The following is a 16,889-nucleotide window of genomic DNA, read 5'->3' as shown; positions in this document are numbered from 1 at the left end:
ATGCTAGTTATGGTAGAGCGTATATAAGGATGAAAAATGTGGTTCCTAACAGCTCATGTTCTATAATGCATGAAACGATACCAAACGAATCTGTACCTAAGTGTGGAGTTTAATGTGGGGCCTAGAGCCAAGGCAAGGGGAGATAAATGTCAGACAAAATTTATAGAAAAGTTTACTGTGTCTTAAAAAAAAGAGTATAAAAGAGCTGGAGAGATGGCTCACTGACTGAGAGTGCATATTGCTCTTCCAAAGGACCCGAGTTCAGTCAAAGTACACATACAGGGCAGCTCAAAACTGCCTGTAACCCCAGCTCTAGGGCACCTGACACCTTCCTCTAGCCTTCATGGGCACCTGCGCTCACATATATTTACCCACACGTAGTTGCACATATATACGTAATTTAAACTCAATACAAATAAATATTTTTGAGAAGAAAGCTTACAAATGGATAGAACCAGAAAAAACATCCTGAGTGAGGTAACCCAGACCCAGAAAGACATGCATTGTATGTACTCATAAGTAGATATTAGCCATAAGGTACAGGATAGCCACTACAATCCACAGACCCAAAGAAGCTAAGTAAGTACCAAGGAGGGTCCAAGGGAAGGTACTTGAATCCCACTTAGAAGAGGAAATAGAATAGACATCTGAAGTGGATGGAGGGAGGGAACTGGGTGAGACAGGGGTGGGGAGGGGAACGGGGATGGGGACCAGGTGTGGGGAGAATCCAGGAGAGGACTGGGAGAGAGAATGGAAATTTGTGGGGGGCATCTCTGGGAGTCTATGGGGGTGATCTTGCTGAGACTCTTAGCAGTGGGAGATACGGAGCCTGAAGTGGCCACCCTCTGTAGCCAGGCAGGGCTTCCAGTGGAGTTAGGGGGACATCAACACACTCACAAAACCTTCGACCCAAATTTGCCCTGCCTATAAGAAATGTGGAGATAAAGGCGGAGCAGAGATTGAGGAAATGGCAAACCAATGACTGCTCCAACTTTAGACCCACCCCATGGAAGAGAAGCAACCCTTGACTTGGAGACAGGAGCCTAGCATAACTGTCTTCTGAGAGGCTTCATCCAACAGCTGATGGAAACAGATGCAGAGACCCACAGCCAAGCAAGAGGCAGATCTCAGGGAATCTTGTGGAAGAGTGGGAGGAAGGATTGAGGCAGCCAGAGGGACCAGGGACACCATGAGAAGACCTGCTGGGGGCTCACAGAGACTGAACCACCATCCAAAGAGAGCATGCATAGCCTGGATTCAAACGCCTTATACATGTGCAGCAGATGTGCAGCTTGGTCTTCATGTGGGTCGGCTAACAATTGGAGCAGGCCCTGTCTCTCTAATCCTGTTGTATGCCTTTGGATCCCTTTTCCCTAGCTGTGCTGCCTTGTCTGGTCTCTGTGGGTGAAGAAGTGCTTAGTCCTGCTGCAACTTGATGTGCCAGGGTGGGTTGGTACCCTTCTATGAGAAGGGGAGGGAGAGTGGGGGGGGATGGGGATGTGAGGGTGAGACTGGGTGGAGAGAAGGGAGGGGTCTGCAATCAGGCTGTAAAGTGATTAAATAAATAAACTAGTGAAGAGAAAAGAAAAAAAAAAGCTTACTGTGAGGCATGCTCTATAAAGCCTTATGTAGTAGATAAGAGCAGTTGTGGGGTATGGAGATTCAGTTTGACCAAGGAGAGAGAGGGAGGGGAGGGAGGGAGGGAGGGAGGGAGAAGTGAAAACAGAAGACACGGGGTGTACATATATTTAGTGAAGACTAAGAGCTACATGCTATAGACATGCATATATATAAAATAGTTAAAATAAGCATTGTCTTATACTTGTAACAACCTTTTGAAGTACTGTGTTCATATGAAAAACAAAAGCAAACACAAAACCAAAGTTCAGATATAATAGAAAGTCATTTATTCCACCGTTTGAGAAATGGGATTTAACGAGCTGGGCTTATTCCAGCATCTTGTCCCCTTGGTTATGGATCTGTGCTATGAGGACACCATCTTATCCATTAGTTGTAGCTGATTAGAGGTTAGAGAGGGCTAAAGAAAGCAGGTGGATTAGCATTTGCTCAAAGTCATTATTGATGGTTCACAGTACTTTTGCAGTGTGAGCAGCATTTAGGAAAAGTGAGGTTAAAAATGGGCCCAGCTTAATGAATAGAGCCAGATGATCCTATGTTGAGTAAGTATTGGGGCTCTTTTAAGAATTCGGGGATCTAAAGGTGTGGGATTGGGCTGCAATGAAGACACAAGGATGGAGAACAGCAGTGGAAAGAAGACGTTACAGAAACAGAAGGACACTCAGAGACTACACATGGCCTCTCGGTGTGTGACAGGACTCATACAGGAGTCCATGCCTTTAGTTCCCAAATGGATCATTGGTGGCTGTGAGCATGACAGTGCCAGGGACACGGAGGAGGGAGTGGAGAACACAGGCCTGAGACTGTCATCGCAGCCCGGTACATACTCAAGTGTTTTCAGTCACCTGCCCCAGGGAAAAGCCGAGAGCTACAGCTAAACAAAAAGTGTGGGTAGAGGGAAGTCGGGGACAAGAGCCACCATGGAGGAAAGCCCATGTTCCAGACAAGTCAAGTGTGCCTTTTAGATTTGTTTATTTGCTTTGAGGAACCTTTTGAATTCAAGTTTAAGTACTAATGATATAGACTCCAGCAGACATTCTATAAACGAGAAGGCTACTCCGCCAATCCCCACTTTGTAGTAAAGCTACCAAGTTGACGTAAGAGACCAAAAGTAAAACTTTGCTTTAGAGTTACCTCTATTAAAAAGGGCATGGTGCCTAGGACAATATTACGCAAAGCAGATTGCTTATTTGAAAATAAAAAGGGAGAGCACACAGAGAGAATGGAAGTATAGAAACTAGAAGCAAGGCTTTGTGTCTCAGGAAGGACATCAATAGGTCAGGTGCTTCTAAATATTTCCAAATACTTATATTAAAGAAAAATTAAAAGCTTAATAAAGAGAATAATGGTGGCAATTGTTAGATAAATGGTGGTAAGAGGGCCCAGGCTTTTAATTGGGACATTTGGTGGCTGAAATCATTCCACAGTGAAATCGACGACTGTGGGAGCAAGGACTTTGTGTGGGTAAAGGGGTGCATGGGTTTCTACTGTCCTGTGTTGTAAAGTTTTGTGTGTTTGATCACAATAAAAGAAAGGCATACAAATGACAAAGGTCTAATATTCAAAATATGTAAAGAACTCAAGAAATTAAACACCAACAAACCAAATAATCCAATTGAGCAATGGAGCTCAGAACTAAACAGAGAATTCTCAACAAAGGAATATCGAATGGCTGAGAAAACACTTAAAGAAATGCTCAACCTCCTTAGTCATCAGGGAAATGCAAATCAGAATGACTCTGAGACTCCATCTTACATTCATCAGAATGGCTAAGATCAAAAATTCAAGTGACACCACATGCTGGCGAGGATGTGGAGAAAAAGGAACACTCCTTCATTGCTGGTGGGAATGCAAACTATTACAACCACTTTGGAAATCTATCTGGCACTATCTCAGAAAACTGGGAATAGGGCTACTTCAAGACCTAGCTATTCCACTCCTTGGAATACACCCAGAAGAAGCTCCAGCACACAACAAGGACATATGCTCAACCATGTTCATAGCAGCCTTATTCGTAATAGCCAGAACATGGAAACAGCCTAAGTGTCCTTCAGTAGAAGAATGGATAAAGAAACTATGATAAATTTACACTATGGAATACTACTCAGCTATTAAAAGCAAGGAATTCCTGAAATTTGTGGATAAATGGATTGAACTAGAAATGATCATAATGAGTGAGTTAACCCAGAAGCAGAAAGAGTCAAATGGTATATACTCACTTATATCTGGACACTAGCACAAGGGGCATGTCCCATGCCCAAGGGGCATGTCCCACTTATCAGGAAAGTGGGATAGAGTGGAGGACATCCTATTAGGACTCTAGGTGAGAGAGGTATGGGAGAATGGGGTAATAGAAGGATCCAGAGGGTCCTAGAAACCTATAAAAAGAACACTATGATGGGCAGATCTAAGTCCAAGGGTTCTGCTCAAACTATGGTACCAACCAAGGACAATACTTGCAGTCATCATCAAACCCCTACCCAGATCTAGCCAAGGGACAGGACATTCTCCACAGTTAAGTGGGAAGTGGGGTCTGACTTTCACATGAACTCTGGTGCCTGATATTTGGCCATGTCTCCTGGATGGATAGGCCCAGTGGCACTCAGAGGAAGGATAGCAGGCTACCAAGAAGAGACTTGATACCCTAGGATCAATCACAGTCATAGGAGAGGGGAATAGGGTGAAAGCAAGAGGGAGGATACAAGAGATGGCATAACAATTGAGATGTAATATGAATATTATCAATAAAAAATCTTACACATAAAAAAGTAAATAAATAAATCTCTGTTCCAAAGGGGGGAAAAGAATGGTGTAGCCCTCCTGTCAATAGGCAATTGTGTACTTGATGTCTGCATTGAGCTAGGGATTAAAAATGATGCATTGTATTAGGGACAAATTAAAAGATAGTCTCCCTCAGATAGTGTGTGAATATAAAAGAATTCAATTATTGCAATTTACAAACTTCTGAAGCAAATTCTAGCTGTGAGAAACCCCAAGGAGCTCCAATCTCTAGAGAAGCCTGGTGAATACCAGGATGATGAACAACATGAGGAGAAAAGCACATACTACCTTAAAAAACCCAAGAGCTCTCTTCCAGGTTTGCTGACAGCTCTACAGCTCAAATCAAAGATCTTTTTCTTTGTATTGGTATGGAAGTTTTGACTCTAGTACAAAATTCCAATAGAAACATATGTCCAAGAAGAGACTTGATACCCTATGAGCATATACAGGGGGAGGAGGTCCCCCTCAGTCACAGTCATAGGGGAGGGGAATAAGGGGAAAACGGGAGGGAGGGAGGAATGGGAGGATACAAGGGATGGGATAACCATTGAGATGTAATATGAATAAATTAGTAAAATATATTTTAAAAAAAGAAACATACATGCCAGGCCTCATACGCTGTCACAAATAAAGCAGTCCGTTCATTTCCCTTTTCTGAGCATCACCTGCTGTAAGGCAGGCAGGGAAGAAATGGAGAAAAAAAATGTAACTGTGATAAAAATATCTTGAATCAAAGTGAAATTATCAAGACAGCAGAATAGGAAGGCCTGGGACCTCTTTTCCACACACAAACACCAAACAAGAACAACAAAAAGAAAAAAATAAAACCTCAAAATTAAAATAACCCTTGAGAAAATATAATCTCTGGAATCAAAAATTTACTGCGACAAATTAAATGGTGGTAAAGCAAGGTGTTTCTTGGGTGCTTTTATTCTTGTTTGCTGACTTGGGTGCTGTGGTTGTGACGTGGTTGGGATGGCGCATCCCAGCTCCTTCCCATGGGCAGAGCAGAGTAGAGCTTCTATTTGATTCTTTCTGTAGGTCGTAAAAGGGGCTGATTATATCTATGATCCAGAGCTTACATCCAGGGAGAACAGAGAAGTGTGCACATGGGTTGACAAAGCTGAAGGAGGCTGTGAAACGCTTTGAACACATTAAAGGTTCAAGGGAATTAAGATCCATAGATCCTGGGGAAAGGGATTATGGGTAGAGATACACTATAAAATAGCAATGGCTCCAAGAGAAAGATGCTGTGAGATTGTCTGGGAAGCTCTGATGTTTACAAGTGGTCAGATATTTGGAGGAAACAGAAAACTTTCAAACTTAGACCCAGCGAGTCTGGAGGGCAGAGTCAACAAGAGAAGACCTGAGACTTACTCATGGATTGTCACTGGCGGTTAGGGTATGTCCTAATGCACTGCACTCTTCCGTGCCCATCTGCAAACCCTGGAATGGTTGCAAGTTCCTAAGTGCCCTGTTTTTGACTAAACAAAATATGTATGGAGAAAGTGGGAAAACATGGCTTATTAAAATAATAAGTCTCCATGAAGAAAGATATGCATTGGATTTATTAGACAGATGTTTCTAAACAGCTGTCTTAACATGGTGAGAAAACTACAGGGGGTAAAGAAAGGAACGCCCAAATTCAAGGAGGATACAAATAGATTGCCCTTGTCAGATGTACGGTTGGTGAAGACCTTTCCCCCATCTGTATGCTGATGTTTTATGCTGTGGACAGTGCCCTTTGCCTTACAGAAGCTTTTCAGTTTCATGAGGTCCCATTTATTAACTGTTGATCTTAGAGCCTGAGGTATTTGGTGTTCTGTTCAGGAAGTTTTCTTTTGTGCCAATGAGTTCAAGGCTTTTCCTCACTTTTTCTTCTAACAGATTTAGTGTGTCTGGTTTTATGTTGAGGATTTTAATTCACTTGGACTTTAGTTTTGTGCAAGATGATAAATATAGATCAATTTGCATTTTTCTACATGTAGCCATTCAGTTAGACCAGCAACATTTGTTGAAGATGCTATCTTTTTTCCATTGTATGGTTTTGGCTTCTTTGTTAAATATCAAGTGTCCATAGGTGTATGGGTTTCTTTCTGGGCCTTCGATTCTATTCCGTTGGTCAACCAGTCTATTCCTATGCCAGTACCATGTCATTTTTATGACTGTTGCTCTATAATACAGCTTGAGATCAGGGATGGAGTTTCCCTTGGAAGATCTTTTCTTGTACAGGATTGTTTTAACTATTCTGTTTTTCTTTTCTTTTCTATTTTCTTTCTTTTCTTTTCTTTCTTTCTTTCTTTCTTTCTTTTTTTTTTTTTTTTTTTTGGTTTTTGGTTATTGGTTTTTTGAGACAGGGCTTCTCTGTGTTTCCTTGGCTGCCCTGGACTCACTTTGTAGACCAGACTGGCCTTGAACTCACAGAGATCCACCTGCCTCTACCTCCCCAGTGCTAAGATTAAAGGTGTGCACCACCACGCCCGGCTCTTATTCTGTTTTTTTTTCTATATATGAAGATGAGAATTTATTTTTTAAGGTCTTAAAAATTGTGTAGCTATTTTGATAGGGATTGCATGGAATCTGTAGATTGCTTTTAGTAAGATGGCCATTTGTACTATGTTGGTTCTCCTGATCCATGAGCATGGGAGATCTTTCCATCACCTAACATAAAAAAAACTCAAGAAAATTAAATACCAACAAAACTAAATAATTCAATTAAAAATGTGGTACAGAGCTAAACAGAGAATTCTCAGCAGAGGAATATCAAATAGCCAAGAAACATTTAAAGAAAGGCTCTTCACCAACCCTACATCCTACAACAGGTTAATATCCAAAATATATAAAGATCTCAAGAAACTAAACACCACCAAACCAAATGATCCAATTAAAAAATGGAGTACAGAGCTACAGAGAATTTTCAACAGAGGAATATTGATTGGCCGAGAAACACTTAAAGAAATGGTCAACGTCCTTAGTCATCAGGGAAATGCAAATTAAAAGAACTCTGAGATTCCATCTTACATCTATCAGAATGGTTAAGACCAAAAATTCAAGTGACAGCACATGCTGGCGAGGATGTGGAGAAAGGGGAACACTCCACCACTGCTGGTGGGAATGCAAACTTGTACAGCCACTTTGGAAATCAATCTGGTGCTTTCTCAGAAAAATGGGAATAGTGCTACCTAAAGACCCTGCTATACCACTTCTGCGCACATACCCTAAAGATACCCCACCATACAGGAAGGGCATTTGCTCAGCTATATTCATATCAGCTTTATTTGTAATAAGCAGAATCTGGAAACAACTGAGATGTCCTTCAACCGAAGAATGAACCTGGTGGCACTCAGAGGAAGGACAGCAGGTAGCCAAGAAGAGACTTGATACCCTATGAGAATATATAGGGGGAGGTAATCTCCCTCAGGAACAGTCATAGGGGAGGGGAATAATGGGAAAATGGGGGGGGGGGGAGGAATGGGAGGATACAAGGGATGGGATAAACATTGAGATGTAACAAGAATAAATTAATAAAAAAAAAAAAAAAAGAAAGAAACTGTGGTACATTTACACCACAGACTACTACTCAGCTATCAAAAAACAAGGAAATATTGAAATTTGCCAGCAAATCGATGGAATTAGAAAAGATCATCTTGAGTGAGGTAACCCAGACCCAGAAAGACTCTCATGGTATATACTCACTTATAAGTGGATATTAGCTCAACATAGATGTCCTCTGAAAGACTCCACCCAGTGAGGGATAGGGGATAGATGCTGGAACTTAAAGCAGGACTCCAGGCAGAGTGCCAAGATTTGTGTGGAAGAGTGTGTGTGGGGGAATATAAGGACCGGGAGGGGTCAGGAGCTCCACAGGGAGACCATCAAGACTGGCAGATCTGGACACAGGGGTCCTGCACAAACCGATGCACCAACCAAGGACAATGCATGCAGAGAACCTAGACCCCCTGCTCAGATGTAGCCCATGGACAGCTCATTCTCCACATGAGTGTTTGTGTGTGTGTGGGGGGGGACTGCCGCTGCACCTCGGACATGCACTCTGGTGTCTATGATTTGATCCCTGCCCCTTGGCAGGATGGCCTAGTGGGCACACAGAGGAAGAAGACATACTATCCAAATGAGACCTGATAGGCTGTGGCCAGACAGTGGGGGGAGGAGGCCGCCCCATCAGAGGTCTAGGGAAAGGGAAATAGTGCAGAAGAGAGAGGGAGAGTGGGAACGGGAAGTTAAGAGCGAAGGGGATAGCAAGCATGATGTAATGTAAATAAATCATAATAAATAAAAAATAACAAAGGAAGCTATTATTTTGATTTTCCACCTAGCTATTTTAGAGGGAGGGAGGGAGAGAGAGAGAGAGAGAGAGAGAGAGAGAGAGAGAGAGAGAGAGAGAGAGAGAGAGACAGAGACAGAGACAGAGACGGATTATACTTGTAAATTAAGATGCAACAGAAGCCTCAGTTCTGAAAAAACACAGCATTTGAGCTGAGAACTCTGTGAAAGGGATTTGCCCGAAGCCTTGAACAGGAAGTGTAAGAAATCCGCAAGCTTGAACACTGACTATTTGAAATACGCAGTCTAAGGAGCACAGAACACAAACCAGGATGGAAGGTCCTGACCGTGTTGTGGCCACACCACCCAAGGCAGCACATGAGAATAAAAACTGTGAACGAACTCTTTGCTTACCACTGCCTTATTTGTGGCCTTGGATCTTTGACTGATTTTAGATTCTACACTTTCTCAAGGGCTATTTTAATTTTAAACTCTTACCCGCCCCCCATTATTGTTGTTTAATGTTTCTATGTGGAAATGAGACACTGGGGCTTTTTCTAGTCTGTTGTATTGAAACATGATCTTGGGGTAGGAAAACACATTTACGTGAAATATAATATCAGCCAAGGGGTTTCTATCTAGAAGAGTTTAAAAAAATATTTTGCAATTTGATAATAAATCACCAAACAGATCAGTTTATAAATTGGCAGAAGAAGAAGTATGGGTGAGATTGAGAAGGATGTGTTAACACCATTAATCATTAGGGAGATGAAAATAAAGGCACAAGGAACATACCACCTCACGCCAGTTAGGGTTATTACAAACACCGCCAAAGAGAAATTCAAAACAACAACAGCAACAAACCCCAGAACATTATATACATTGGTGATGATGCAAAGAACTTGAATGTTTTGTGCATATCTGGTAGGAAGGCAAAATTTAGCCATTATGGTGGCTCCTCAAAAAAAAAAAAAACAGCAACAAGAAAAAGGAAAAAAAAATCTTACATGCCACATGATCTAGCTAACCCAGTTCTTCACAGATTCTCAGAACTCAAAGCAGGAACCCTAGTGCATTTTTTTTTTTTTTTTTTTGTATGCTATATCATCAACAGCAGTATTCACACTAGTGAAGGAGGGATACAACCCTGTGTTCACCAATGGATAGGTGGTTCAAAAAAAGCGTGCTATGTACCTTAAAGTAAAAGAATTCTAACCCACATGACAAAACCAAACCATCAAAGATGTTACGCTAAGCAAAACAAGCCAGTCATACAAGTAAAGGCTGTATGGTTATCCTACATAAAACCTTTTCAGAGGTCAAGTTCAGACAGAGAGAAGAAAGGCAGCTTCCAGAGGTTGGTATTATGGTTTGAGATTCCCCACCTGAAAGCTCATGGTAAAGTGTAATTACTTTCAAGAGGCAATTCGGACAAGTGGACACCACTCCCACTCAGTTTTTTCCACAGGAGAAGCTTAGTTGCCATGTGCCACCCGCCACTGTATTATGGTGCAGCCTGGGCTCTTGGTAGGTGCTGCCACCATGTTTTAGCACTTACTAGGTTTCAGATATGCAGGAAAGAAATCTCTTTTCTCTGTAAATTATCCAGTGAAAACAGTTTGTTACAATAACAGGAAACAGACAAAGCCAGCTGGGGTGAGTAAGGGAAGGGAAGGGAAGTGAGCCTCGCTGAAGGACCACTACTAACAGGCTTTAACGTCTCTTTCCCTTCATTGTAGCCAATGGCATGTGCCTTGACAGTTACATGGAAACATTTTCATTTATATGATAGTGTCCATCCCCTGGGGCAATATTCCAAGACACCTATTTGCTGCCTGACACTGTGGATAGTGTTGAATCCCATGACTTACTGCCATTCCTGTCTCAACTCAGCACTTACCGTAGACATAACACTTTTTCAGTCTTTACAGTAATAGTGTCTTTTTCCTTTTCCTACAAATGGGCTGACAGGATGCCCACTCTCATTTCAGTCAGTCTCAGAATCTACTTGCTTTCTTTCCTTATTAAATCAATAACTCCTTCCTTTTCACTTAAAGGATGCACTTCTCAGCAGTTTTTGGTGCATCCTAAGCACCATCATAACAGCCCCTGCACCATGACGCTAGTGTCAAGTGAGATGATGGTGAGATGTGGTGCAATATGAATCCTCATGCACTGCACAGCAGTGTGTATGACACACCAGATGGCTTCGAAGAGACGAGTGGGCGAATTGCATGTGCACTGTGGACACAGTGGGCATAAGGGTGGCTCATGTCATAGGTGAGACAGAGTGGGATATGGTCCAGGACTTGGCAGCATCACTGAGAAGGCTGTGCAGATTAACATCTACAAGTGGTCTATTCCATCTACTTCCACCTGATGCTTCCAGACCACAGCTGGCTGAGGACAGCTGACATCACAGGGAGTGAAGCAGCAGATAAAGAGGGAATGACTGTGGCAAAGCATCTTTGCTGTACTAAAGCCATTACAGATCACACAGGGGTCACAGTCACTCACATTTCTATGTTGCTATTTTTAGAGTCTCGGTGACATGACAATGCATCTAAGCCCGTTTTTTTTTTTTTTTTTTTTTCTTTTCAGATTTGAGGTGTGATATTTCATACCTATTAAGAAGCGTCTTGGCAGAGGGAGAGCAAAGTATTTTCCTGGCCACTCCAGCTGACTTCTGTCATCCTGCCCTCCATTCTCCCCTAGCTGCTTTGTGATTGGTAATTGGACGCCCTCTAGTCTTTGTCACCATTTTATGTTTTGGAAATAACTAAAATGTACTGAAAAGTTGAGATGAATTCTGTCGTGAGGGGCCAGACCTCCAATAATTAATCAACTTACCTATTCATGATTGATAGATGTAAGAGGGAAAAGAGGCCAATTTATCAGAACCAAATTGTGAGCTTGGCTTTTCTGCTAAATTCCATTGTAGTCTGCTCTCAAAGTGAGATCAGAACTACTACTGATTTGGATTCATCAATAAGAACTACTACTGATTTGCCCTGAAAACTATCTTCTGGAATACCAGAAGACCACTACATTGTCTTCCATGCCCCAATCCAAAACACACATTAGCACATGAATGTTCAAGCACACATCTGTACATGAATAACAACATATTCTCAAGATATGTACTACATGTAGAACTTCTTACCAAACCTTATCAACAAAAAGTTCATACACACGTGGTCATTTTTAGCCAAATTCAGAGTCAGTTACTCTCATGGTTAGACCATGCATTTAGGCATTGAACTACTAAGCTGATGTGAGGATTTTCTCTAAAAGTCAAGCTAACAAAATATGGGAAGAAGTGGAAGACATTCATCTTCTTCCAATAATAACAAAACATGTATTCCAACAAACAGAAGAAAACTGAGTTCATTCACTTTGTGGCTAAAGCTACATAGTATTTTGACTTGCAATTATATCTACTAGTATAGAAGATTTATTGAAACTGTATTGTTTGAACAGGATCAAGAAAGCTGATTATTATTTAATATTTTCAAACCATAAGGAAAAATAGTGCATGTAGGTTTTCAGTTCAACTAGGAAAACTACAGCTTCATGCTTGCAGAACTAGACTAATAGTGTCAAGCACCTCCTCCAACCCTGTGGTTCAGGCAGACATGCTCACTCAAAGCCCAACTTGATCAGCAGCATTTAAAAAAAAAAATGGAGAAAATCAGTTTGGCTAGTTCTGACTTGTGAAAGCAAAAGCGAGGGTACTTTCACAGAGTGATTTGACACACATCCTTGAGAACCCAAGCACGTAAGTGGGGATTATAGAGTTGACACCTTTCACTCTCGAGTTATTGAAACCATGCAGAAGACTTATAGTAGTGATGCATGACCTGACAGCAGCAACAGGAGTGTCAGACTATTTTCATGGGACTCACCAGGACTAATTTTGATATCAGATAGAATTACTTCCCAGAGAGGAAGAAACACTTGCATTGGAAAACAGGGATAAATAGGCAACATTTCCCTGCAGGGCAGCACAAGATCCTTATCTCCGAACTCTCTAGTAAATCATATATCCATGTACAAAGTGAAAAACCAAACCACACCCATTCTCCACTTTCACAAGAGGTTCCCAATGGCAGGTTGGCATTTCCAGAAGTACCCTTTCTTTCCCCATATCTCTACTTGGGCTTAGAAACATTAGAGCCCAGACATGGATTTCTGAGTGCTGGTGTCAGAAGCCCCTGGGTTTCTCAGTGAAGATGGGCCGAGATGAGTGGAAACTGGACCAGTATGAATCTGGACCCTCCGATTTGAGTCATAGATTGTTCTGTGCATTTGTGGCAATGTGCAACAAGCAGATAGTTCCTCTGATCGCCTATGCCTTCAGAATGGATGAATATATTCATATATTTTGAATATATATTCTTATGTAATTGCCCTGTTTTGTTTTCTGTATACGTATTTTATATGTATGAGTGTTTTGTATATTGAATTTTATGTGTATGAGTGTTTTGCCTGCACATATGTATATGTACCATATACATTCCTGGTGCCCACAGAGGCCGGAATAATGTGTAGGGTCCATGGGAACTTGAGTCACAGACAATTGTGAACTACCATGTGGGTTCTGGGAATGAAATCTTGGTCCTCTGCAAGAGATACAAGTGCTCTTAACCACTGAGCCTTCTCGACGGCCCCAGAGGAATACGTTTGATTCAGTGGCATGGAGTATGTCCTAATTTGTTTCATCTGTTAGCTTGACACAGCCTAGAGTCATCTGAGAGAGTGTCAGATAAGGGATTGCTCACAAAAGAGGGGCCTGTGGCCATGTCTGCGAGACACAGTCCTGGTAACTGATGGATGGAGAAGGGTCCAGCCCACTGAAGAAGGCGTTATCCCCTGGGCAGGTGGGCTGGGGTTGTGTAAAAGAGCTAGCTGAGTGTGAGCCAGAATCAGGAAGCGGAATTCCTGCAGGGTTTCTACTTCCAGTTCCTTCCCCCACTTCCCTCAGTGGTGGACATTAAAGATGAAATAAACCCTTTTCTCTCCAAGTCACTATTGATCATGGTTGTTTATCAAAGCAATAGAAAACAAAACAAGGCAAGCCATTACATACGAACATTTTCTTTCTTTTTTCTTTTTCTTTTCTTTCTCTTCTTTTTTCTTTTCTTTCTTTTCGTTTTTCTTTCTTTCTTTTTCTTTTCTTTTTTTTCTTTCTTTCTTTTTTTTTTTTTTTTTTTACTATGAATGACATCTTATTCAGTCATTTTCTTTACAACTGAAACTCTGCAATTCAAAGTTAACATCCTTGCCTGGGAGCTTCTTGTACACACCTGGAAAGGTTTCCACCTGTGCTCCGCGTTGTTCTGCTGTGCTTTGCCTAAATGACCCTTTATGAGCCGGCTGCCGTCCAGTTTCACATGGATCCTCTTACCCACAATTTCACTTGGGAAGACCAAGTCCTCAAGGATGGCGCCCTGTACTGCAGTCAGGGTGCGACTTCCGGGAGCTTCTGCTTATTTTCTTCTAGGTATCTTTCTATTTTTACGAATGCTCGTCCTGGGTCCTGCCTGTTTACATCCGACATTTATTAAAATATCGCTGTGGGCGGGGCCACAGATGATTAGCCCTCAAATAGGAAGGAAACAGTTCAGGAGGGTAACAGTCTCAGTGCAACCAGGGCACACCATCTGGAAGCCTTCCCTGAAAGGCCCCCTCCCCCGAGCAGCCCCTGTCCTCCTCACACAGATCTGTCATCGCCATTTGAAATTGCAGGGCAGAGAGTCCCTTCTTGTCTTGTTTTTCTTCTGGTGCTGCCAACTGAACCTAGGGCCTCCTTCAGCACTACCACTGAATTCTCTCTCTCTCTCTCTCTCTCTCTCTCTCTCTCTCTCTCTCTCTCTCTCTCTCTCTCTCTCTCTCTCTCTCTCTCTCCAGCATTCATGTTCATGTTCACTTCTTTGTCAATCCCTGCCTGATCAGGATACCCTGGGTGATTTGGGAAGCGCTAGGACCTGGCCGAGCAGTACTGAGCAGAGTGCTCCAGGCTCCCTGTGCCTGGCCTGAGGACACTTGAGAGGCTAGGCTTACCTGGTTCAAATGTGCAGCTATGAGCGAGGGTTCCCAAACCTTAGAGTTTGCGCTCCCAGCGGCCGGGCCTTTCTCCTTCTTGGGTGCCATAGGAAGGATGGGAGGTGCATTGGCCTCAAAACTGGGCTGAGGCCAGGTCTGAGCGTCCCTGACTCCTTGGTAACGGAGACCACGCCCAGTTCCTGAACGGATCCGGCTCCCTTCCCCCCAAACCTGTTCCTAACCCTCTGGTCAACCGCTACCGTTTCCATAGTAGCAGAGTTTCCCGGGTGCCGCCTCTAAGTGCCAAACTCCAGGAATCCCAGGGTAAATGTGATGATTTTCCAACGCGAAGAGCTGGCCTACTCATTTAATTTATCCTTTTCCACTCTCTGCTTCTCTTGGGAGCAGAGTCTGGTCCGAATAAACAACGTGTAGAAACTCAAAATTACCCCTCCAGGCTTTGTCCACTAAGATTCCTTTGGTCCAGCCAGCCTCGCATAGAAAATGATAGCAAAGTCACTAAGGTGGTTTGCAACCTCTAAATATGGGGCACTTCCTCACAGAGTTACCCCTCCCCACCGGCCGTCTTGTCTCTGTATTTCTCTCTCTGCTCTGCCTAAACAGCCCCTTTAAAGAGGTGGTGGTTCTCTCTCAACCTTCCTAATGCTACGATCGATCCTTGAATACAGTTTCTCTTGCTGACCCCACCCATGAATTATTTTCATTGCTACTTCATAACTGCAAGTTTGCTACTGTTACAAATTGTAATGTAGCTATTTTTGGAGACAGAGGTTTGCCAAAGGGAGTATAACCCACAGCTTTAGAAATCTTGCTTTAAAGGGTGATCTGTTGTCAAGTAGAGCCCCTCCTCCTTTTCGGTACCAAACTCGTTTAAGATATCATGGTTAGGCTGAATCCTCAAAATGGCGATGATCATAATGACAACTGTGGATTCCTGCTGGGAATTGGAGCTCTGGAGGAGCAGCAAGTGTACTTGACCACTGAACCATCTCTCTGGATGGACCCTAATGTTACTTTATTTTTATGTGTGTACCTGTTCATGTGTGTGCAGGTAGGTACACATGAATGTGGGCGCACACGCATGGGGAGGCCAGAGATCTACTTCAGGCATGTTTCTCCAGGCACCATCCACCTTTCTTGTAGAGATAGGTTCTTTGACAAGGCCTGGGCTTGCTGAATTGGTTAGTCAGGCTGGCAGGGAGCTCCACGGACCCAATCCACTCATTTCCACCTCCCCAGTGCTGGGATTACAAGCACATATCTTCATACCTGGCTTTTTAAAATAAAAAGTTAAAAATATATTTTATTAAGCCATATTAAACATAATATGCAACACTTTAGAATCATTATTAAACTGCCTTTCCAAATATGTAATAACACCCCAACTGTAGATTTTTAGTATACAAATTGAAGGATAATTTATATAAGTTTGGAACATTAAAAAAATAACCTTTGCACCTACACACTAAGCTAGAATTGTTGATAATTCCACTCAAGTATCTATATAAATAAAATATATGCTTGAGTTTTTATTTTGTCCTGCTTTTTTAAATGAGAGGGCTAACTTCCAACTCATAAGCCTCCTGATCTAGCCTCCAGGTGCTGGAATCATAGGCCTCACACCAGGCTTTTTAATGCCGGTTCTGGGAATCGAACTCAGGCCCTCATGCTTGCACCGGGGCGCTTTACCAACTTTGCTATTTCCTCTGTCCTACTTATTTAATTTTTTAAACGTTTCCTTGGGACTAATGAAGACATCTACAAGCAGATCTCAGCCAATGGCACTCTGCTGTCTCCCTACTCTGTATAAAGCACAGTGCTGAGCTGTGCTTAGCTATCACCAAGCTGGTGTCTAGAGTGGTTTTATTATCTCACCCAGGCAAGGGTGACAGTCCCTGACTGAGGTCCACAAGCTATGCTCTGTCCAGCACAACCTGCATGATTTCTGCTTTCCACATTGGAGAGCTCTTCTGACCATGTTATCACTATCTTTGCAGAAGAAATCACGAGTGCTGGTCCCAGGGTTTTCCTGAGGGTCTCCATGACAGCTAACGAGGCTGTCACTCCTTCATTCTCATACCATTTCCTCAGCATTTTGTTATTTGCCAACAGTTTCTTAATGT

At 42.6% G+C, this 16,889-nt stretch overlaps 1 protein-coding gene across 1 annotated transcript in view; it reads right to left on the bottom strand.

Moving 5' to 3' along the window:
• The window catches only part of Spag17 (sperm associated antigen 17), a 205,773-nt gene extending 190,884 nt beyond the window's left edge, over positions 1–14,889 (bottom strand). The window contains exon 1 of the mRNA XM_051165866.1: positions 14,764–14,889. Within this exon, the coding sequence (XP_051021823.1) occupies positions 14,764–14,853 (90 nt within the window). The 5' untranslated portion in view covers positions 14,854–14,889. The remainder of the gene's footprint in view (positions 1–14,763) is intronic.
• Between the last annotated feature and the right edge of the window lie 2,000 nt (positions 14,890–16,889).

Source organism: Acomys russatus, chromosome 23 (assembly GCF_903995435.1).
Source record: "Acomys russatus chromosome 23, mAcoRus1.1, whole genome shotgun sequence".
NCBI classification, from domain to species: Eukaryota; Metazoa; Chordata; class Mammalia; order Rodentia; family Muridae; genus Acomys; species Acomys russatus.
This window is presented reverse-complemented; position numbering and strand designations above follow the sequence as displayed.